The sequence below is a fragment of the Stegodyphus dumicola genome, chromosome 12 (assembly GCF_044657685.1).
Source record: "Stegodyphus dumicola isolate Sdum_Otavi_A_Nest chromosome 12, ASM4465768v1".
Classification (NCBI taxonomy): domain Eukaryota; kingdom Metazoa; phylum Arthropoda; class Arachnida; order Araneae; family Eresidae; genus Stegodyphus; species Stegodyphus dumicola.
This window is the reverse complement of record NC_140779.1, coordinates 64,953,917-64,977,065: the sequence shown is the minus strand read 5'-3', so window position 1 is coordinate 64,977,065 and position 23,149 is coordinate 64,953,917. Positions and strand designations below refer to the sequence as shown.

The 23,149-nt window shown below is 35.6% G+C and overlaps 1 protein-coding gene across 2 annotated transcripts in view; it reads right to left on the bottom strand.

The window, feature by feature from the left end:
* Nucleotides 1–202: 202 nt before the first annotated feature.
* Nucleotides 203–23,149, bottom strand: part of Pex19 (peroxisomal biogenesis factor 19) — a 31,289-nt gene continuing 8,342 nt past the window's right edge. For both annotated transcript variants that reach the window (XM_035376331.2, XM_085806494.1), the window contains exon 2: nucleotides 203–1,205. In XM_035376331.2, the coding sequence (XP_035232222.1) occupies nucleotides 366–1,196 (831 nt within the window). In that variant the 5' untranslated portion in view covers nucleotides 1,197–1,205 and the 3' untranslated portion in view covers nucleotides 203–365. The remainder of the gene's footprint in view (nucleotides 1,206–23,149) is intronic.

The following is a 23,149-nucleotide window of genomic DNA, read 5'->3' as shown; positions in this document are numbered from 1 at the left end:
TCGATATGTATTGGAAAAACATGCAAATAAAATCGAACAATTAAATTAATTTAAATACTTTAAATTTTAATAAGCAATTAAAGGCATTTATTCATTGTTCCTATCCCACCCCAAAAAATCTAAACGACAGAAGTAGATTAAACAAAGGATTTGAAATGAGAACAAATTTTTACAAACTAATGAAGTTTACTGCAAAATCACATAAGAAATAAAATACAAATTTAATTAAAATCTCATATATTTTTACAATGCCCTTATAATAAACATACCAAAATCTTACATATTTGGAATATAAAGGAGTTATATAAATATTTTACATAAATTTTTACATAAATGAAATCATATGCTACAGTAATTAAGATATGCTACATTACTGCACATTGTTCAGTCATCCCAGGTAGCTGTATATTACCATGTTCATCTAGAGGCATTCCTTGTCCAATATCTGATACAAGCTCTTTTGGTGGATTTCCACAGCTCTGAATTTCCTGCATAAGCTGCAAAACTTTTCCAAATTGTTTCTTTTTTGCATCTTCTGAATCATCAATATTCTTTTCAAATTCATCACAGACAGTTTTCATAAGATCATACTGCTTTTTGTATAAATTATAATTTTCCTCTTTTAAAGTAGCATGCTTCTCATTAAGCCACTGTGGATATTTATCTACAATTTCCTTTAAGGATGGGTAAAGTAGTTCCTTAGACATTAGTTTTTGCATAACGTTATGCATTAATGGCATTAATTCAGAAACTTGCTCAGGATCAGAAAGGCCAGAACCATCTACATCCAATCCAGTAAACAAATTTGCTAAGTCTTCTGGTGTAGGCTCAGGAATATTTTGAGCTCCTTCAGTAAGTCCCCGGATAGTTTCTGCAAAAGACTCCACAAAATTATCATCAACATTCAATGGCCCTCCTTGTGCAAGGTTTCCCATTAAATTCTTCAGTTCATTGAGTTCAGATCCCTCTTCTAAAAAGGTTTCCATCACATCACTGAATTGTTTAAATTCTTCACTCCATGCTGTATCTTCTGATGGTTTTGCAGCAGTACTTGATGTTTTTTCTTCTTCAGCTTCAGATTTAGATGAGTGAGCTGTCTTTGGAAGTGGCTTGTTGAAATCATTTAAACAGCTGTCCAGCAAATCATCCAAACCCTCATTGGCAGATGCCACACTTTCACCATCTTTCTGTTCCATTGTTCAAATCTACAAAAAAAAAAAAAAAAAAAAAAAAAAAAAAATTAAATTTTATATGAAATTCAGTTTTTTGATTTAATAATAATATACATTGACTTTCACTCAGTCAGATTTAAGTTAATATTTTTTCAACTCTTCTCAGAACCATTTTTACTCTATGAATTACATTCAAAATAAACATATGCTTAAATTCTGTCTTGCTTTTATATTAAGAAGCTGATGGGTTACATTTGCATATATGATAACCTTGAACTATGAAATAACAGGAGTTTCCAGAAGGCTTTCAAAGTATACGGCAACACCATTTTAAAAAAACTCCAACTTGATTAAAATCTGTCTTATAATGTGTGATTCAAGTTATATAACTATTTATGATTCTGATATTTTAAATTTTATGTTCTTTAGTTAGTTTCATTTGTAATTTTCTTACACTTTTATGAAAGAAAATCCTTCAAGGATTCTGATCCTTAAAATTTTTTATTTATTATGTATTGATTGAAATTACTGTAGCAACAATGTCTACAGTAATTTCAATCAATACACATCAAACAAAATTTAATATGAAAAATTATGCTGAAAATCACTAGGGCTGGAAGAAGGGAATTTACACAATTAAAGTTTCATTAACGCAATGAATTTAATTTATTGCTAGGACATATTTTCCTCAGTAAAGGCTAAAAATCAAAAACTGGAAGATAGACAAAAAAAAAAAAAAAAAAACCAGGACTCTGCAGCTATGGCTTTGCTTACATAGATCTTTCTGTACATTAAATATAATGCAGATAAAAAAGCATACATTCAACTGTGCACTTATAAATTTTATTTTTTAAAAATATTTCAATAGAAAGGGCACAAAATTCCAGAGCTAATTTTCCATATATGGCTTGTGGATTTACAGCTGATTCTTCTTTCAGTAAATAAAAAATTTTGAACCTTATCAATTTATTGTATTTGAGTATAAATGCTTTCCAAGTTCTTTCCTCGGTAGCATTTTGCAAGACAAGAATTATTTGTAACAGTTATTGAATCGTTGAGATGCAATCATACATATTTTGGTAGAAAAGATTGTGTTCTGACTGAACACTGGATATGACACACAGATGACAAAGTTATCTTTCTTTTCCTTACTTTCTAGAAGAGTAAAATCTTCATGCGTTCCTTAATCAAACTTTGATTTATTGTCGAAAATTCAACTACATACATAGAGAGCTATAAATGTACAACTTTTGCATTAACATCAAATTGGAACGTTACTCAACAAATATAAAACAAAAATAGGTAAATTGAAATCTTCTAGAAATAGTTTATTGAAAAATACAAGTAGCACCATATTAAAAAAAAACTAAAACTCTAAAACTCATGGGAAAAATTTAGAAAGATGGAGCATTGGGATATTACAGATGCACTGATGAAATGCTTTGCCATTCGAAAGAGCCAATATCTGGATAAATGCTTTGCACAAGGACCGATGAATTTACCGAAAATTTTAATATGAAATTCTTAATTTCTCCAAAGACAAAATTACTACACAAGTATTAATAAAAATTATGATGCAATATGAAAATTAATTAGAATAATAGAGATCTGCATAAAGCAAAACTAAAAAGTTGACCTAATTTTTTTTTTAAAATTACTGATATTAAGAGCATTCAAACTTAATTTGTACATATTATTAGATACAGTCTTCCTCTATGCAAGCTAGTAAATAATACTTTTCTGGTACTTTCTTATAATTAAAGTGCCCAATTTGTTAATGACATTAAAATTATTCATAAATTGTTAAAGCAAACCATCTTCAAATGATTGGCAGTTCTAACGATGAACATATCGTTACGAACTTTGTACATAGATAGATGATTTTAGTGCAATTATAAAAGAAACTGTTTTATAATGTGCAATGTAATGTAGGAAAAATCTAAAAGAAATAAGCTATGCCAGGAAAGAAAGAATACAGGGGCAAGTTCATTTAACATTAAGTAAATGGGTACCTTGGTAATTTGTTGACTTGTTTTGTCACCAAATTTGGTAATAAATCGCCAAAGGTTGTCAAACTTGGTGACCAGTTGGTGACATTTTAGTCCAATACTGGTATCACTACAATAGGTATTGTAATTGAATAAATGTAATTGATTACTATATTAGCTTCAACCATAATTCAACCCTCATATTGCTTTCCAGTAATTTCGAGAAGCAGGAGTACTAGAAATATCTCGGTGGCTTGTTGAAAATTATATAAGGATGGACAGAGCATGTGCTCTCAGTTTGTAGCTATTGATGTTCCGAGTTGTTGTTCAGCGCGAGATAGGAGATATAACGGGCAGTGGCGGCACTAGAACTGTAGGGCCCCTATGAAAAAAAAAAAAAATCTTGAGCCCTCTCTCCCAATAAATTTACAGTGCTAACCCTCCCCCCAAAAAATATCGAGGTTTCCAGGAGCCAACATTTTGATAATGATTTTTATCAGATCAGGATTTAGTAGCTAAAAATCTGATATGGACACACATTACTTCCTTATAATCGCCTATTAAATAATACACACTTTTTGCTGCATATCATTTAAAGTTGTTTCATCGAATAATTTCAACTTAATTACCCGATCCTTCAAAGCAGGTTGAAAATGACATCAAAAATTGCAAATTTTGAATTAAATATCCCTGAACAATATTTTGACTCTAATATTTTTTTCTAACTGCAGCTTCTGAGTAATATTGCACGAGCTTCAAGCAGATGTAATCGTTTTCTTTACTCTATAGGTTTTTTTTTATTCATTATCTATTCATATTATTATTATCTATGTTTTATAACAGTTTATGTTTCAGAGAATGGCAACATACTATGTTGTTCTTCTTTTTAGAGAGTTAGTGTAACTTTTGTTTTCATCATTTGAGAGTATGAATAAAAGAACTATTTAATTATTGTAGAGTTTTAAATAACTAAAGAGATATAGATAGCTATTTCCGAGTAATAAATAGTTCTTGAGGTAACAAATTTGGTGAGAATTTTTGAACATTTGGTGTCCGCTGACTGGACCGTTATCTGTAAGTAGAATTCTTTCGTTTATTTATAATGGATATTTTGAAGTGCAAATGATCTCAATTTAGGAGATTGTTTACAAAAGCTTTAAATGATTTTGAGAAGAATGAAAATGATTTATCTTAAGACAGAAAAATTTCGAAACTTAAATTAGTTGAGGACAAAGCGAAACCTATGATTGAAATAGAACAGACTTATAGAGAAGAATTGATTAAAATTGAAAAAGATGAAATTGTGATAAATAATAAGTTTGATGAGTCAGAATGCTATATTGATAAGTGGAGAATGGTAGAAAGCAAATTAGTTTCGCTTCTAGCTGAAAAGGAAAACGGTTCTGTTATTAATGAAAGCTTAACTCAAAATGCTACTACAGTCAAAAGTCGTTAATCCGGACTCGGCGGGACTTCGGCGATTCCGGATTATCGATCATCAGTTTAAATCGCGTAAGATGGCATGCAGAAATTTTAAAATTAGAAATATCAAACCGTAATTTATGAAATAAAGAACAATTATGATCTAAAGGGTATTGTGGTGATGGCGATAAGGAGCGCGCCTTGCGCCCTCCGATAAGTGTGGCAACCCTAGAGGAGAAGTTTTCTTACGAGTAGCGAGCAGAGCGAAACAGGCAGGCTGTCGGGGAGTATGCGCGATGTTCCTAAATAAAGCTTAATTTTTATTGTGCACTATGTCTTGTTAATATTTATATTAATGCAGTAAGAACATAATCTGTGATATGGAATTCGAGGATTGGTGGTAAAAACATAACCGGAAATCACCATAATGGTAACCTGGACTGTGTTAAATCATATGAACAGTTCTCAAGCACTTTCGGTTTTGACTACAAGCCATCACTCAAGATCTCCAAACCAGAAGTAATGGATTACATCGGTTTTCGTCCTCCGGATCACAGATGAGTAGTAATTATAGATCATTTTATAATCCTGTTTTCTACTTATCATTTAATTTAATTTTCTTTAGTTAAATTTTTGCTTTTATTTTGGCTTAAAAACCTTGCACAATGTCTGATGTTCATGCCGTCCAAATTCCGGTTTATAACCGATCAGACCCATCTTTATGGTTTATTATGTGTGAAAGTACTTTTGCTCTTGCCACCCCCAAACCTATCACAGAATCCATTACTAAATATAATTATGTAGTTTCTCATCTTCCTCCAGATATCGCATCACTAGTACGGGATTTACTTATGAAACCAGACCCTATTGATCCATATGCAAAGCTTAAAACTGAGTTAATAAATCGTTCAGGAGAATCTTCTCAGCAAGAAATTCGCCAATTATTATCTGGAGAAGAATTAGGTTCTCGAAAACCTTCCGATTTGCTTAGAAATATGAAACGTCGAGCAGAATCTTTAAATGTTCCTGATAACTTAATGTTAGAATTATTCCTTCAACGTTTGCCTTCGACTGTTCAGTCTATTTTGGCAGCGGTGTCCAATTTAACTGTAGATAAAGCTGCAGAAATTGCCGACAGAATTTTAGAAGTAAATCCAACCCCAGGGACTTGTGCCGTTTCTCGCACAGTCGATCAGTCTCTTGAGGATAAATTATTTAAACAAATAGAAAAATTAAACAAACGTATTGATCGCATTTCTCTTTCTCGTGGTTGCTCGCCAAATCGCGGAGATCGCAATAAGGAAAGAAGCAATTCCAAAAGGAGAGATTATTCTGTTTGCTGGTATCATAGACATTTTGGGAAAAAGTGTAGAGATGACAAATGTACAAAACCTTGTTCATGGCAGGGAAACGAAACCAGCAAAGAATAGAGGCGACTTATTCTTTGCCTCAAGTTTCACGTCGCCTGTTCGTTCGTGACCGTAGAACAAACCTTTCATTCTTGGTCGATACCGGCTCTGACGTGTCCTTACTTCCAGCAAATAATTCTCAAAAACGGAATTCGTCCCAACAAACACTTTTCGCTGCTAATTCTTCTACTATTCATGTTTATGGTCAAAAAACACTTTCTTTGGATTTCAAATTAAGACGACAGTTTACATGGACTTTTCTTATAGCAAATGTTAGTACACCCATTCTTGGAGCAGATTTTCTCCATTTCTTTGAATTGGTGCCTGATCTCAGAAACAAATGTCTCAAAGATTTAAAAACGCATTTTAAAACCGTCGGTTGCGTGAAAAATGCAAGCATTTATTCAGTAAAAACTGTATTTAGTGATACACCATATCACAAAATTTTAAAAGAATTTCCTTCAGTTACTAGATTACCAGATCCTAACCAACCTGTTAAACATAACATCGTTCATTATATCATAACTAAAGGTCCACCTGTGGTTGCAAAACCTCGTCGGTTAGCTCCAGATCGCTTAAAAATAGCAAAACAAGAATTTCAAACTATGATGCAATTGGGGCATTTGAGACCTTCGAGCAGCAATTATGCATCCCCACTTCACATGGTTCCAAAAAAGGGAAGTCTGGAATGGAGACCTGTAGGAGATTATCGAGCATTGAATGCTCAAACAATAAAAGACAAATACCCTATTCCATGCTTAGCCGATTTTACTGCTGCATTGCACGGTACTAAAATTTTTAGTCATGTCGACCTGATTAAGGCATACCATCAAATACCAATTAACCCAGCCGACATCCACAAAACCGCCATATGCACACCATTCGGTTTATTCGAAAGTATCCGTATGCAATTCGGCTTATGCAATGCATCTGCGACTTTTCAACGTTTTATAGATGAAGTCACGCGGGATTTAGAAGGCGTTTACGCTTTTGTCGATGACTTGCTCATAGCCTCTAAAGATTCTGAGGAACATTGCAGGCATTTGAAAGCTTTATTTTCCAAACTTCAGGAATATGGACTTTGCATAAATGTTTCAAAATGCACCTTTGGTCAAACATCTATTGATTTCTTAGGTTTTCACCTTAGTGAAAACGGAACTGAACCTCTTCCTGACAAAGTCAAATGTATTTTAGATTTTCCTCAACCTACCACTCTCACTCAGCTTCGCCGATTTTTAGGCATGTTTAACTTTTATAGATGTTTCATACCTAAAGCAGCACATATTCTTTCTCCTTTAATAAAATTGTTAGAAGGCTATATTAATAAAAAGAAATCTCGTTCTCGTGTTCAGGATTCATCCCCACAATTAAATTGGAACGAGAATGCTGAACAAGCCTTTATTGCTGCCAAAAATGCCATTGCTCAGACTACCCTTTTGAGACACCCTATTCCCGGAGCCCAGCTAAGCATCTGGGTAGATGCCTCAGACGTCGCAATCGGCGGCACACTTATGCAATTGTCTCAACAAACATGGGAACCTATAGCATTTTTCTCTATGAAACTCAGTAAAAGTCAACAGAAATGGTCCGCGTACGATAGGGAATTATTTTCTATTTATTCTGCAATTAAGAAATTCCGACACATGTTAGAGGGCAGAAATTTTATAATTTATACGGATCAAAAACCGTTAATATACGCTTTTAAACAGAACCCTCATAAATGTTCACCTCGACAATTGCACCATTTAGATTTTATTTCTCAGTACTCTACTGATATTAGGCATGTGCAAGGTTCAAAAAACGTCGTTGCTGATGCTATTTCAAGAATCGAAATTGATTCCATAACAAAATCTCCATTTTTGGATTTTAAAAAATTTTCGGAAGCTCAACGGCATGATCCGGAGGTACAAGACCTTCTCAAAAACAACACATCATCTTTGAAACTGGAATTTAAACCGTGCCAATATTCTGATGGTAATATTCTTTGTGACATATCAACAGACATTCCTCGTCCATTTGTTCCGAATTCCTTTCGCAGACTCATCTTTAATCATCTGCATAATCTGTCACATCCAGGAATTGCAACTACTACGAAGCTTATTTGTTCTCGTTATGTATGGCCCGATATGAAACGTCATATCAAAAATTGGGTGAAATCCTGTGAATCTTGCCAAAAATCGAAAATTACTAGGCATACTAAAGCACCACTGGGCACATTCTCTCTTCCTGATGCACGTTTTTCAGAAATCCATATGGATATCGTCGGACCGTTACCTCCATCAGAAGGCAATGTGTACCTTTTGACTCTAATAGATAGACTCTCCAGATGGCCTGAAGCCATTCCCATCCCGGATATGAAAACGGAAACCATTTGCAGAGCCATCTTCAACTGTTGGATATCTCGTTTTGGCTGCCCATCGATCATAACAACAGACCAAGGTTCTCAAATGAAATCTGCACTTTTTGCAGAATTCACGCGCATTTTGGGTACGAACAGAATCACAACAGCCTATCATCCAACGTCCAACGGCATTGTTGAACGATTTCATCGACATTTAAAATCTTCTCTCAAGGCTCACGAGACCAATAACTGGACTGAAACACTACCAGTTGTTATGCTTGGTATTTGGACAGCCGTAAAGGAAGATCTACAGTCATCTTGTGCTGAACTGGTGTACGGCACAACTCTCAAGCTGCCTAGTGATATGATAACGTCATCTAAGATATCTCCGTATGACACACAATTTATCACGAATCTTAGGCATAGAATGCAACAGTTGAATCCAATAGCAACATCTGCACATTGCCAAGAAAAATGTTACGTAAGTGCTACCTTAAAGTCGTGTACGCATGTATACTTACGTGTCGATCGAGTAAAGCCACCTCTGTGCCAACCATACACAGGTCCGCATAAAGTCCTTTCTAGAACGGACAAAACTTTCACAATAGATGTTAACGGTCTGAAATCTACTGTGTCTATAGACTGTGTGAAACCAGCCTATTTGCTTTCGGACTCTAATTTGCCTGAACTGAAAACAAATAAAGACTTAAAGACAGTTCAGCAGAATAAATCTGCAAATGAACTCTCTAAGACACAAACTGTCACCAGATCGGGGAGACATGTTCACTTCCCTAAGAAACTTGCTTCTTACATAACAATTTAAAACATTTTTTTTAAATTCATATCTTAACATATTTCTTGTTATTTCATGTTTATTATATGTGTCAATACCTTGTTATATATTGAATTTCATTTTGATCTTTTCTAATTTTATATTCTAATTTTGTAATCATGTAAAAATACCCGACAGTTCGGATACTCTGAGACAATTTCATAACCTATGTCGTTCCTTTGGATAGCCATTAAAGGAACTGGGGGGAAACTCTGTGGTGATGGCGATAAGGAGCGCGCCTTGCGCCCTCCGATAAGTGTGGCAACCCTAGAGGAGAAGTTTTCTTACGAGTAGCGAGCAGAGCGAAACAGGCAGGCTGTCGGGGAGTATGCGCGATGTTCCTAAATAAAGCTTAATTTTTATTGTGCACTATGTCTTGTTAATATTTATATTAATGCAGTAAGAACATAATCTGTGATATGGAATTCGAGGATTGGTGGTAAAAACATAACCGGAAATCACCATAGTATCAAAATTTACAAAAAAAAGCTTAATATTTATTTGTTTACTTTATTAAACATTTCTTTCAATGTAAGTTGTTTAAGTTGCTTCGTTTTATGTGATAATACTTTCTCTTTAATTCTATAAACAGACATAATTTTTTGTTCAGTTACAAAGTTCCGCTGTTCAAGTCCCGTTAATTGCTGTGCCGAGAATACCGACTAACTTGTCAATCGAAATTTTTTCGTTTTCACTAACCTCTCTGTCACATTCTTCATGTCTTTATCCATTTTTTGCAGCAATTCCAGTTTTTGTTTGATGGGCATCGAAACATACTTCGGTGCCCATCAAACAAAATGATCCTTTGGGAGCTACAGAATCTAAAATTCTATTTGACGTAATCGAAAGTTCAAGTTTACTTTTATAGTATTGCTCTTACAGTCTGCAAAAAATAATAAGCCGGATCCAATTCGAAAATTAAGGAACAACGCAATCATCAACATTAACTGATTTAGATAATTAGATAATTTTAGCTTATACCGTCTGTTATACATAAAAAGCGCACGCAAAAACGTATTCTGCGCTTGCGCACACGCAAATGCGCAGTCGTAAGAGGTCTTACGCGTACGCGTAAACGCCTATGCGCATGTGTCAACGCGGCGCATGTGCAGAAAGTTTTTATCTTTGAGGTCCGGATTATAGATCATTCCGAATTATGGGTGTCCGGATTAACGACTTTTGACTGTATACGTTATCCTAAGCTTAAACTTCTGATTTTTGATGGGAATATTAAAAGCTGGTTAGGATTTTGGGGCCAGTTTAAAAAGATCGATAATGATCCCAATTGAGATGATCATGATAAATTTGCATATTTATTGCAGTCTATGGAAAAAGGGTCATCTGCTGAAGAGTTAATCAAAAGCTTTCCGCCCGGTGGTGAAAGTTATAGTAAAGCTTTACAACAACTGCAATCACGTTTTGGGAAAGAAGACCTTCTTATAGAAGTTCTATGTTAGAGATGTACTTTCGTTAGTATTATTAAAAAACTCTCAGCAAAAATTTTCATTACGAAAATTCTATGATAACTTAGAATCGAAACTTAGAGCGTTAGAAGTTCTGGGTGTTGCTAGAGATAAATATGCGGCGATGTTATATCCTCTAGTCGAATCATCATTGCCGGATGATACATTAAGAGCATAGCAAAGATTCCGAGTTATTAATCGCAGTCAAAGAGAATCTGAAAGTAGTGAGCAAAAAGAGAAAAATGTGTCGACACATCGCATGGATTTAGATGGTTTGCTTTCATTTTTGCTCGATGAAATTGAAGGTGAAGAGAGAGTATCTATAGCTACTCAGTGCTTTACTAAATTTCAGACACCTAAGCCTGGGAATGCTAAACACTCAGGTTTCAAAAATCGTGGAGAATTTTCCAAAACATCTTCTGCTTCTACTCTAATAGCAACATCTGAACAAAATTCAACTGGATGTATTTTTTGTGCTGGAAATCATGCATCTGTTGATTGCGGTAAAGCAAGAAAGATGATGTCTGAGGAAAGGCAAAAAGCAGTTCTAAATAGTCGCAGTTGCTTTTTATGTTTAGACAGAAAACATGTAATAGCTAAATGTAAAAAACGAACATCGTGTGTGATTTGTGAGAAGAAACACCACATACTTTTATGTAGAAATATCCAAGCTGAATCAAAATCTCTAGTTCCTGTTAGCATGAATGAGGATGAAAATACGGATGCAGTACCTGAACGAGATGAAACCCTCGCCAATTTGGCGAGAACAACAAATGTGTTTTTGCAAACTTTAACGGTTACATTGAAAGGGCGAGATAGAAAGCACCAGGCTCATGCTATTATCGATTCAGCTTCACAAAGATCTTATATTTTAAAAAGCACTGCAGATGAAATTAAATTTGAAAGTACATCTAAAGAAAGACTGAGCCATTCATTATTTGGCGGGTCATGTAATGATGTCATAAACCACGATGTTTTTACAGTGTTCTTGTCTAAAACGGATGGAACTTATCATTGTAACTTCAAAGCTCTTAGCCAAGATATTATTTGTGGAAGTATACCACCAGTTGCTAATGGTGAGTGGATTCGAGAGCTTAAAGAGAACAATATTTCCGTATGCGACAATAGTAATGGACCAATAGAAATACTTATTGGCACTGACATTGCAGACAAGCTGATGACCGGAGGATTTAAATTGCTTACTTCAGGCCTTGCTGCTATAGAAACAAAACTTGGTTGGACTCTTTATGGGAAAAATGGTATGCGTGAGATCTCAGACAATTCCGCACTGCTCGTCACATCCATGTTGAATACGGAAATATTGATATCCAATCTATGGTCTCTAGATTCACTTGGAATTCTAGATCCATCAGAGAAGAAAAGTAAACTGGAACTTCAAGAAGCAAGAGATCATTTCTTATCTACTGTAAAGGTGAACGAAGAGGGACGTTTTCAAGTCAGCTTGCCATAGCTTGATAACCATCTACCGTTAAAAGATAACTATGACTTATCTGTAAAGAGATTAGCTTCTACAGTAAAACGACTAAAAGCTGAGAAACTTTATGATGCTTATGGAGAAGTTTTTAGTGAATGGGAACTAGAAGGCGTCATAGAAGAAGTACCCAAAAGCGAAATTGATGTGACATGCCATTATCTACCACATCGACATGTAGTAAAAAAAGACAGTACTACACAAATCAGGCCAGTGTTTGATACCCCGGCCAAATAAAAAGTATCACCTAGTCTCAATGATTGTCTAGAAAAAGGTCAGAACCTTATCGAACTGATTCCTTCAATTCTTCATAGATTCCGAATGAACAGAATAGGAGTTTCTGCAGATATACAAAAAGCATTCTTACAAATAAGTCTCAACCCTAAGGATAAAGACTATCTAAGATTCTTATGGTATAGAACTGATGGAAAACTGAAGTATTACAGGCATTGTAGGGTAGTATTTGGAGTTACAAGCAGCCCTTTCTTGCTAGTTTCTGTAATTCACCATCTCCTAGAATCCACTTTGAAACAACTAAATGGAAATGAACGTGTTAAGATGAGGTCTAAGACAGAGCATGTTCTGCCTCTCGAAGCTACATTACTAAGTTGTTAGATTAAATAAGTTTTGTTGTCTTCGGCCTTCCATGGTAATTTCCGATACTAAATCTCCATGAAGTTTCATTTTAAAATTTTCTTATACTTTGATGGTAAGGAAATCTTACACGATGCTGGAGGAAAGCTTAAATACATGAAAATGCTTTTAAAATAACGAAAAAGTTTAATAATTAATATACATAACATTTATGCGGATAAGCTTTACAGTGTACCACATACTGAAATAAAACAAAAAATTAAATACAAATATTAACTGCTTAAATATTCGAATAAGATTTCATTATCATAAAACGAACGCTAGTACTGAAATTAATGCATGTCAAAGTTATAAACTATTTCAGTCTGACAAACGAAAAAAATTCAAAACTGTGAAAGAAATAGGAAACATGAATAGAAAGCAAGGAAGAGAAGAGCTGATTTCACACTTTCACTCGAGATTAAACCATTATCATCAGATTTATGCAAATAAATTAATTGCATAACCAAGCTTTAAAACAACAATTGGTCAACAATTGGTTAAGTAAAGTCAACAGTGCGTAAGAAAAGTAGTAATTCTTACCCTCAGCCAACTCACTCTTTTTGTATTTACAAGAAAATATGACATGTGGCTATAATATAAAATCGTTTCATCAAAGTGAGAATTCTAGTGGACTTTAAGAGTCCTTCATTTTTGCCATCTTTGTAACATGCTGGCCTCAAACAATTAAGGACTTGTTCTCACAATAAACCCGAGAAACAGTCTGTTCCCATGTATCACTTGAAAGCTCTCCTGCTGTTGTTGTTACTTAGGCTCAGTTGCCGTAACATCAGCGCAAGCACACTAAATACCTCGTGGCAAGGAGCGCTAGTTTATGTTGGCTAATAGGTGACAGTGCGATTTTGCTTAGTTCCGCCCCAATTTTGATCGAGAGCACCCGGAAGGGGGCAGAGGGTCTCGCACCCCTCTCCCCTTCCATCAAACCACACAAGAGGACTTTTAGCTCGCCGCATATTTAGAGTGCCGCCAAGCCGCACCGACACTATACATTTACAAACATCCATATGCCTTCCAATTTCCGGGATTCGAAGACGGGCCCTTCCGCACGGCAGTCAGCGATGCTAACCACTATACCGGTTGGGCGGCGAAAGCTCTCCTCTAGAAGGGAATCAAAATAAAGGCATATAGCTTTTCTGCTTTGTATTCAGTTGAAATTTTGGTGTGTGTGTGTAACACTGAATTCAGCTTTTTTATCTGCTTCCAAGTGCCCCATAATAGTGTCATAAGACTCAGAGGGCCTCTGGAAATTTAAACGAAGACAGATTCTATTATATATATACAGTGGTGGCCAAAATTGTGGACGCTTTTGGAAAATTTTATGTTTTTGAACTTTGTATGCTTATAGAAAATGTTACGTTTTGCAAAATGCAAACTTGTATATATCATTTTAAAGAGAATTTATTACTGAATTAAATATAAAACACAAAATTCAATTATTTGCAATACAAAAAAGTTATATGTACTTTAATATAAATAAAAAATACAGTTATGAAGTGGTTTGTAATGTCTAGCTTTCCTGGCCAATTACTGTTCTTGTTCTGAGAACCAATCAAATGTTAGTAACTGGCAGTAGAAGCTGACATCATGTTTACACTTGAAACAATTCATTATTTTGCTTTGTTCTGTAGAAGGAGGACCTGTTTCTTATACACTGCAATTACAAGTAGGAATTTTTGTAAAAATTTTTAATATTTAGTCAAGAAGAAATGACATCAAATAAAAGAGTAGATTGGACACCTAGAAAGAGATGTAATATTATTGTGTTACGAGAAAGTGGTCTCTCCTATGCTATAAAATTGCACGACAGGTGGGTTGTTCAGTGACCATATCTGGAGTCCGAAAGTTTTGTTTATGATATAAGGAGACAAATTAAATAAAAAGCAAAGAAGGAAAAGGCCGAAAAAGGTGCACCACCCTTTCCTTCTTTGACGTATTGATGACAGAAGAATACAAAGACTATGCCTCTAAGATACAAAAATGTCATCAGTGGCCATCAGAAGTGATCTGAATGATGCTGGTGTTTCTGTCAGTTCAAGAACAATCAGGAGAAAATTAACAGATGTTGGACTAAGAGGTAGAATTCCACGAAAAAAGCCTTATCTTAATTTTCAGCAACGGAAAAAAAAAAAGACTACAGTGGGCAAAGGAACACATTAATTGGACAGATGATCAGTGGTCACAAGTTATATGGAGTGATGAAACTAAGATATCGTTATTCGGTAGTGATGGGCGAAATTATGTAAGACGTAGAATAGGAGAAGAGCTACATCCTGACTGCATTCAAGCAACTGTGAAGAACCCAGTTAGTGTTATGATTTAGTCATGCATGTCAGCAGATGGTATTGGTCGTCTTCATGTCATCGATGGGACACTGAATGTTAGAAAATACATTGACACTATTCTAGAACCAAAACTTCTACCTTCCATCAGAGATCTCTTTCCCAACAATGTTTCGTTTATTTTTCAGCAGGATCCTGCTCCTTGCCAGACGTCAAAATATCGAAAGAGTGGTTTCGTACAAAGAGCATTAAATTGTTGTCATGGCCAGAAAACAGTCCTGACCTCAATCCTATCGAAAATTTGTGGCACCGTTTGAAAACTCTTGTCCGAATGAGGTGCCCATCAAACAAAAGGGAACTAATTGAGGCTATAATTGTTTCCTGGCATCATGTAATAACAAAAGAAGAGCTTAAAACTCTTGTCAGCTCAATGAAACGTCGATGTGAAGCTGTAATAAAAAATAAAGAGTACCCTACTAAGTACTGATAACTCACTGCAATCGTCACTATCAAATGTATATCGATAACTATTATCGTTTAACTTTTTTTGTATTGCAAATAATTGAATTTTGTGTTTTGTATTGAATTCAGTAATAAATTCTCTTTAAAATGATATATACAAGTTTGCATTTTGTGAAACGTAACATTTTCTATAAGCATACAAAGTTCAAAAACATAAAAATTTCCAAAAGTGTCCACAATTTTGGCCACCACTGTATATACAGTATTTATAGAAAAATCCATCATCTTTTAAGTTTAAACATATAAATGTAGTTCTGTGGGACTTTCAAGGGCCCCCTATGCGACGGCATTCTTTACATACCCTTATTTTTGCTACTGATTACGGGTTAGCTTTCTCTTTAGATGCACTTTGCATTGTGTTAACGTTCTTAGTGGTTGTAAGCATAACTACTGTTTGTACTCTGTGATACAGAGGATACCTGTATGAGTATGTTGGCAGAAAATTCCAGAACTTTAAAGTGTTTATTTTGATGAAATAAATTTTATTAACCTATTATCAGACCTATGTGCATTTAATCTATTATGAACCCGTATGCACGCAACAATTTATAATTTGCAAAGTAAATCGCATATTATTCTTTCTCATATGAATATTAACGATTCATGATGACTTCTAATTATCTCATCACAAGAAGAGCTCTGAGTATTTATTTATTCCATTTGTTAATGAATTTGCCCCCCCTTTTTTTTTTTTAAGTTTTATTTACTAAGTAGAGAGATACTATATCTTTCTTCCAAGAAAGATGCATTTTACCTAGCATTTAAATATGTTAAAATAGGCAATAAATAAAACTGCATATCAATGAAAGCATTTGAAGGTGCAACATGAAAATTGTAAATGAAAATAAAAGCATACATTTTCACAACTGTTTTAATGATTTCAAAATATTGTTTGTAAGAGTACAGTGACTTATTTACTATTGGGAAGAACTGATGTCGATTAAGTGATGGGAGAAACAACTCAGCTTTTAAGAAAATGTGATTGGAACAGTTTTATGAGAGGTATGTAGTCTCTAATCCAACATTCAGATAAGTGAATAAGTAAACTTGAAAAAATTGATGAAATGAAAATCTTTTCATATTGGAAGAAAACAAACCTGGCAGAGTTCTTCCACAGTATTTGTATATTTGGCTGGTTATGACAAGGAATTCATGAATTCTTTCTTGCTTAGGCTTTAAATAGAGAGACAACTCTGCTGGCAAACATATCAACAATTTATTTAGAGGTACACATATAAAAGAGAGGAACTGAAAAAAGCAGAATTGACATATTTTACTCGGGATCATAGTGAGTGAGAGAGTGAGAGAAAACCAAAGTTGATTATAGTGCGCCAAACGCGAGATAGGGTGAGTACAATTTATGAAATTAAAAATACAATAAATAAAAACAAGTAGACAAATGTATCAAATCCAGAGGATGAAGTCATATAAAAACAAGTTAAAACCACACATTTAAAATTCAAGACCCAATCTTCAAAACAAATTACATTAGGTGATAAAAGCCAGTCTCTTTTAAATAATAAAATAAATTACAATTCACCTCCCTTCCGATTAAACAGTCGAGAGGTATGTCACAGCTATTAAAATACTTCTGACGAAGATTATTAAAATATGGACACTCAATTAAAATATGACGGATAGATAGACAAACATTACAATTCGAACAGACAGGCTCATTTTCTGCTTTTAAAAGGTAGCCATGTGTCACTCTTGTGTGACCAATTCTGAGGCGAGTCAAAAGAACTTCTTCTTTACGGTTTCCAGCAAAATCCCAATGCTCAATTCTAGGCTTTACATGTCTTAACTTGTTTTGACGCTGAACATCCCAAAATTGCTGCCATTTTTTTCGTATCTTCTTTTTCACAACACAACGGATGTCTCCAAAAGGGATGAGGCGACTGGACATTTCAACAGCAGATTTGGCTGTGATATCTGCCAGCTCATTCCCTTTAATTCCCACATGACCGGGAACCCAGCAGTACAGGATTTCATATCCACGACTCGTTAGGTTTATATGTATCTTGAGAACATCCACTATGACTGGGTTTTGAGTGTTAGTAAAAGCTTCTAAAGATTTCAGTGCACTATAGGAGTCTGTATAAACTATAAACTTTTTGTGGCAGAGCCTAGAGATGTATAAAAGACAATAATATATTGCAGTTAATTCAGATGTTAAGACAGAGGAGGCATGGTGCAAGCGTCTGCCCTCCATGTGGTCTTCAATTACAAATGCCATCCCGACATGATCTTTTGACTTGGAACCATCTGTATAAACTGGAAGATAACTGCTATATTTGTGCCTGTGCTCAGCGAAGAGTTGTCTATAAATGATGTCATTGGTGCTTGCCTTGACGTGATGCTTGAAAACATCAAGAAGCTGAATCCGTGCATTTTCCCAAGGTGGGAATTCAAAATTCTGTACTGCTTGGGGGCGCATATCAGAGAGGGAAAGTTCCTCAATGATAGGGCGAACTCTTAAAGGAAAGGTAGGAACACAGGATGGACGTGTTTCAAATAAAGTGTTACACACATCATCAAGTAGGTACAGTTTATTGGGATGTTCAGGTTGTGATAGAATATTAAAATATTGCAATAGGGACAATTGCTCACGCCTCAGATAAAGTGATGGTTCGTTAGAGTCAACATACAGGCTCTGGACAGGAGAAGTTCTGAAAGCTCCTGAACAAATCCGCAGAGCTTGATGGTGAACAGGATCGTGTTTTAACAAAACTGATGACCGAGCGGATCCGTAAACAACTGAGCCATAGTCCAGTCTAGAGCGAACAAGGGCTCTGTAAATGCAAAGCATGGAGCAACGCTCTGCACCCCAGGAGGTGTTCGCCAACACTTTTAAAATATTTAGTGTTTTTAGACACTTCTTTCTCAGGTTTAAAACATGAGGAAGGAAAGTCAATTTCTGGTCGAACGTCACTCCTAAAAATTTTACTTCGGGCGCAACTGGAATAATTGAACCATTGAGATATAACTCAGGTTCAGGATGGAGACCTCGCTTCCTACAAAAGTGCACGCACACAGTTTTTTGTTTGGAAAAAGTAAATCCCTGTTTGTTTGACCATTCTTGGATCTTATTCAGAGCTATCTGCAACTGCCTCTCTACGTATCTCATGTCTGCCCCTCGACAGCTAATCTGCAGATCATCAACATATAGAGATCCCAAGATGGTGGAAGGAAGTTCTTTTAATACTGAGTTTATTTTTAAACTAAACAGGGTTACACTAAGCACACAGCCTTGAGGCACACCCTCTTCCTGTTCAAAAACATCTGACAAAACAGAGCCAATTCGTACTTGAAAAGTTCTAGATTTTAGGAAATTCTGAATGAAAATTGGTAGGTTGCCGCTCAAGCCACTCTCGTGAAGATCGCGAAGTATACCGTATCTCCATGCCTTATCATAAGCTTTCTCTATATCGAAGAAAATTGAGACAAGGTGATTTTTTCTTAAAAAAGCTTTTCAAATGGATGTCTCTAAGAGGAGCATGTTATCTACGGTTGTTCTCCCTTTTCGAAAACCGCTTTGATAAGGTGATATGATATTATATTTTTCCAAGAAGTAGACTAGGCGGCTGTTTACCATCTTTTCAAACAGTTTGCAGAGGCAACTCGTAAGGGCAATTGGCCGATAGTTGGAGGGATTCCTTGGATCTTTCCCTGGCTTAGCAATAGGAATGACAACAGCTCTCCTCCATGCACTGGGAAAGGTACGCTCCTTCCACACCCTATTGTAAAGAGTGAGAAGGGCATTCAGTGACTTATAGGACAGATGCTTTAGCATTTCGTAATTCACGCCATCAAGACCCGGAGAAGACCTATGTGTCTGCAATAAAGCTCTCTTTAATTCCACCATAGTAAATGCTCTATTGTAAGGCTCAGATTTGGAAGAGTTGAATGCGATGGGATTTATTTCAGAGTGCTGCTTCATAGAGAGAAATGCAGGTGTATAGTTTCTGCTGGAAGAAACGGCAGCAAATGTCTCACCAATAGTATTCGCAATTTCTTCTATGGAGCTAATCACTCGGCCATCTTTTTCCAAAAAGGAAAGTGAGTGGTCTTTATACATGCCGCATGCTTTTCGAACTCTTTCCCAAACCCGCTTACTAGGCGTGGAGGATGTTATTGACGACACATATGAAATCCAGGAATCCCTCTGGCTCTGCCTTCTTACTTTTCGTGCATTTGCTTTGGCTCTTTTAAATGCTATGAGGTTTCGCAGAGTAGGATATCTACGGAAAATACCCCATGCTTTTTTCTGTTTTTTCAGTGCTTCATGACAGTCGCGATTCCACCACGGTTTCGAATATTTTAGTATTTTTCCTGATGTTCTAGGAATCGAAAGCATAGCTGCCTGAATAATAGTATTAGTAACAGCTTCCACAGCGTCATCGATATGCACATCTTCTACCATTTCCTCTGTGAGCTCTGCGGAGGAAGAGAAGAGTTCCCAGTCTGCCCTGTCCAGTATAAACCGAGGGAGTCTCGACATGGGGTTTGCTCCTCTTCGTGCAAGAGATACAAAAATGGGATAATGATCGCTGTTGTATAGGTCATTTCCGACACTAAAAGTGCAAAATGGCAACAGAGACGGTGAACAGATGGCAAGGTCGAGAGCATGGAATGTCCTTGAAGGCTCATGGAAGTAAGTATCCTGCCCATTATTCAGGAGACACAGGCTATGATCTTCGATCATCTGCTCAATTTGTTTTCCTCGGCAATTTGTATCTTTACTACCCCAGAGCGGACTATGGCCGTTAAAATCTCCTATTATGATGAAAGGCTCAGGCAGCTGCTCTAGTAGACCATTTAAATCTTGCTGAACAATATGCTCATTTGGAGGCAAATACAGAGAAACGACTGTAACAACAATATCAAAATTTGTTTGAGTAGCGACAACTTGGAGGGATGTCGTCAAAGAAAGCACATTTGAGGGATAATCCAGTGAGGTGAGGAGACCTACACCTCCACTGGCACGCTCACCTGCAAGGTTATCTTTCCTGACGAAGGAAAACCTCCGAAGTTTTGCCTGTTGTTCTGGTTTTAGATTTGTTTCCTGTACTGCGAAGCATACAGGATGATAAGCATTAATTATGGCTTTGATGTCGAGCAAATTTCGGTGGAAACCGCGACAGTTCCATGAGACGAGGGTGGCCATTATGTCTGGTTTTTGTTCTTTCTGTGCTCTTGTTTGGTTTTTCGTGGAAGTAGATGCCTGGGAAATTCTAGACCCTCCTCTACTTCCATAGTGTCTGAATCCGCAGATTCAGAAATCATTTCGTCAAAAGAGCTATTGCTGGAACTTCTATTTTTATTTGATACATTTTTAGTGGCAGTTTTGGGTTTACTTTGAATGACTGTTTCTTTATTTTGTATTAAATGTGTTGACTTTTCTGTTTTCTTGGTGGATGTAGTCGGTTGGGTTTTATTTGGTTTAGTCTGCGTGCCTATTGATGTTTGGGTGGCAATGCTACGTGTTGTTTTAACTGCACTGGCATAAGATTTGTTTGATTGGAGCTGTGTGCTTTGAACTAGTTTTCTGGCTTCAGCATACGAGATGTTCCTGGTAACTTTAAGAGTCTGTACTTCTTTTTCGGATTTCCATTTTGGGCACAGGCATGAAAATGCTGGGTGCTGACCCTTGCAATTTATACACGAAGGCGCAGCGGTACAATTTTCGGAATCGTGGCCAATCTGTGAGCATCGGGCGCATGTGAGGCTGCCACGACTACTCGGGATCATAAATTTCATTTTATTGAATCAACAACAACTGTTCATATATGAAATGTTGAAAGATTGTAGTGATCTGCTAAGTGCAGAAAAGCAACAAGACATAGATTGCCATCCTGATGAGTTTTACCTGGCAGAAATCACACATGATGAAAATTCCCAGGAGGAGAAAATGGTTCTGATGCCATATTAAAAGAATTTGCACAAACATGGCTTTCAAAAAGTATATGCGAGAACTATACATGAATTTGGAAATAATCCAAGCTTCTACTCAGCATTTAAAAGAGAGGAGCCGTTATACTAATGAAAGTACCTTTTCTTCATTTCAGGTAACTAATGGATACAAGGGCCAAAAATGTGCTATCACTGAATTTGATAAAAAGGGGATGCAATCTATTTGACATCAACAGAAGAATTTACAGTAACTTGCAGAGTTGATAGCTGTGAAGAAAGCAAAGTGCACAGATGGATGAAAATGTGGTTGATCTTTACAATATGGTAACTGGTAGTTTGGCGACATTTTGGAGGCGATAAAGGTTACTTACTACCTAGGACTTTGGTTATAATGTGAGAAGTACTCAGTTCGGATTACGCATTATTTTGTGTGAGGGAAATGAGAGATCATGAGATATGTCATGTGATATTAATGGACGAATTACGGTTCTTTAATCGGAAAAGGGGAGAAATCGGGAAAAAACCTGGAAATTTTGTATTTGGCTTTATTCTGTGTTGTGTGAAACAGTTTTCGTGAATTTTTGGATCCCATGGCCGTAACTAAAGTGAATTCGAAATGGGTATTTATGTATGTATTAATTTAATGTATGTGCTCATTTATATTTTAAGTAGTGGTTTTGAATTTAATTATATTTTAATCAAATGATAGTTATTTTGTGAATTTTATGTTTGTAGGAATTTGGTATACGTTTAAGTTAAAATAAACGTGCATGGAAATAATTTAAATATTTGATACTAAGTATTTGTAATGCTTGCGGTATGAATTCGTTGGTGATGTGTATAATGTAATAGATGATTTAGAGGTAAAAGTTTTTGGATATTTTATCTATTTTATATGTGGAAATGTTCATATTTGTAAAGAGTAAATACTTTTTCGCGATCAGGTAATTTCATATATGTTCTTTTTACCGGGTTTAAAGATTGAGAAAATTGTCATGTATTTTCGTGAAATTTTTCTAATTTATGAGAAAAAAGCAGTGTACATGGATATAGTGAAGAGTGTGCGCAATGCCATTTTTGTGCAATTCTGGGATGTTTTTTTAAGTAAAAATAAGTCGACGTGTACATGGTTTAGTGATATTTTAATTAAATAATAGTTATTTTGTGAATTTTATGTTTGTAGGAATTTGGTATACGTTTAAGTTGAAATAAACGTGCATGGAAATAATTTAAATATTTGATACTAAGTATTTGTAATGCTTGCGATATGAATTCGTTGGTGACGTGTATAAGGTAATAGATGATTTAGAGGTAAAAGTTTTTGGATATTTTATTTATTTTATATGTGGAAATGTTCATATTTGTAAAAATACTTTTTCGCAATCAGGTAATTTCATATATGTTCTTTTTACCGGGTTTAAAGATTGATAAAATTGTCATGTATTTTCGTGAAATTTTTCTAATTTATGAGAAAAAAGCAGTGTACATGGATATAGTGAAGAGTGTGCGCAATGGCATTTTTGTGCAATTCTGGGATGTTTTTTTAAGTAAAAATAAGTCGGCGTGTACATGGTTTATGTGTATGGTGTGGTGTATTTAATTATGGCAAAGCACACGAGGGCTATCTGCCTAAGGGGAGGGATGCCTTTCGTGGAGGACTTT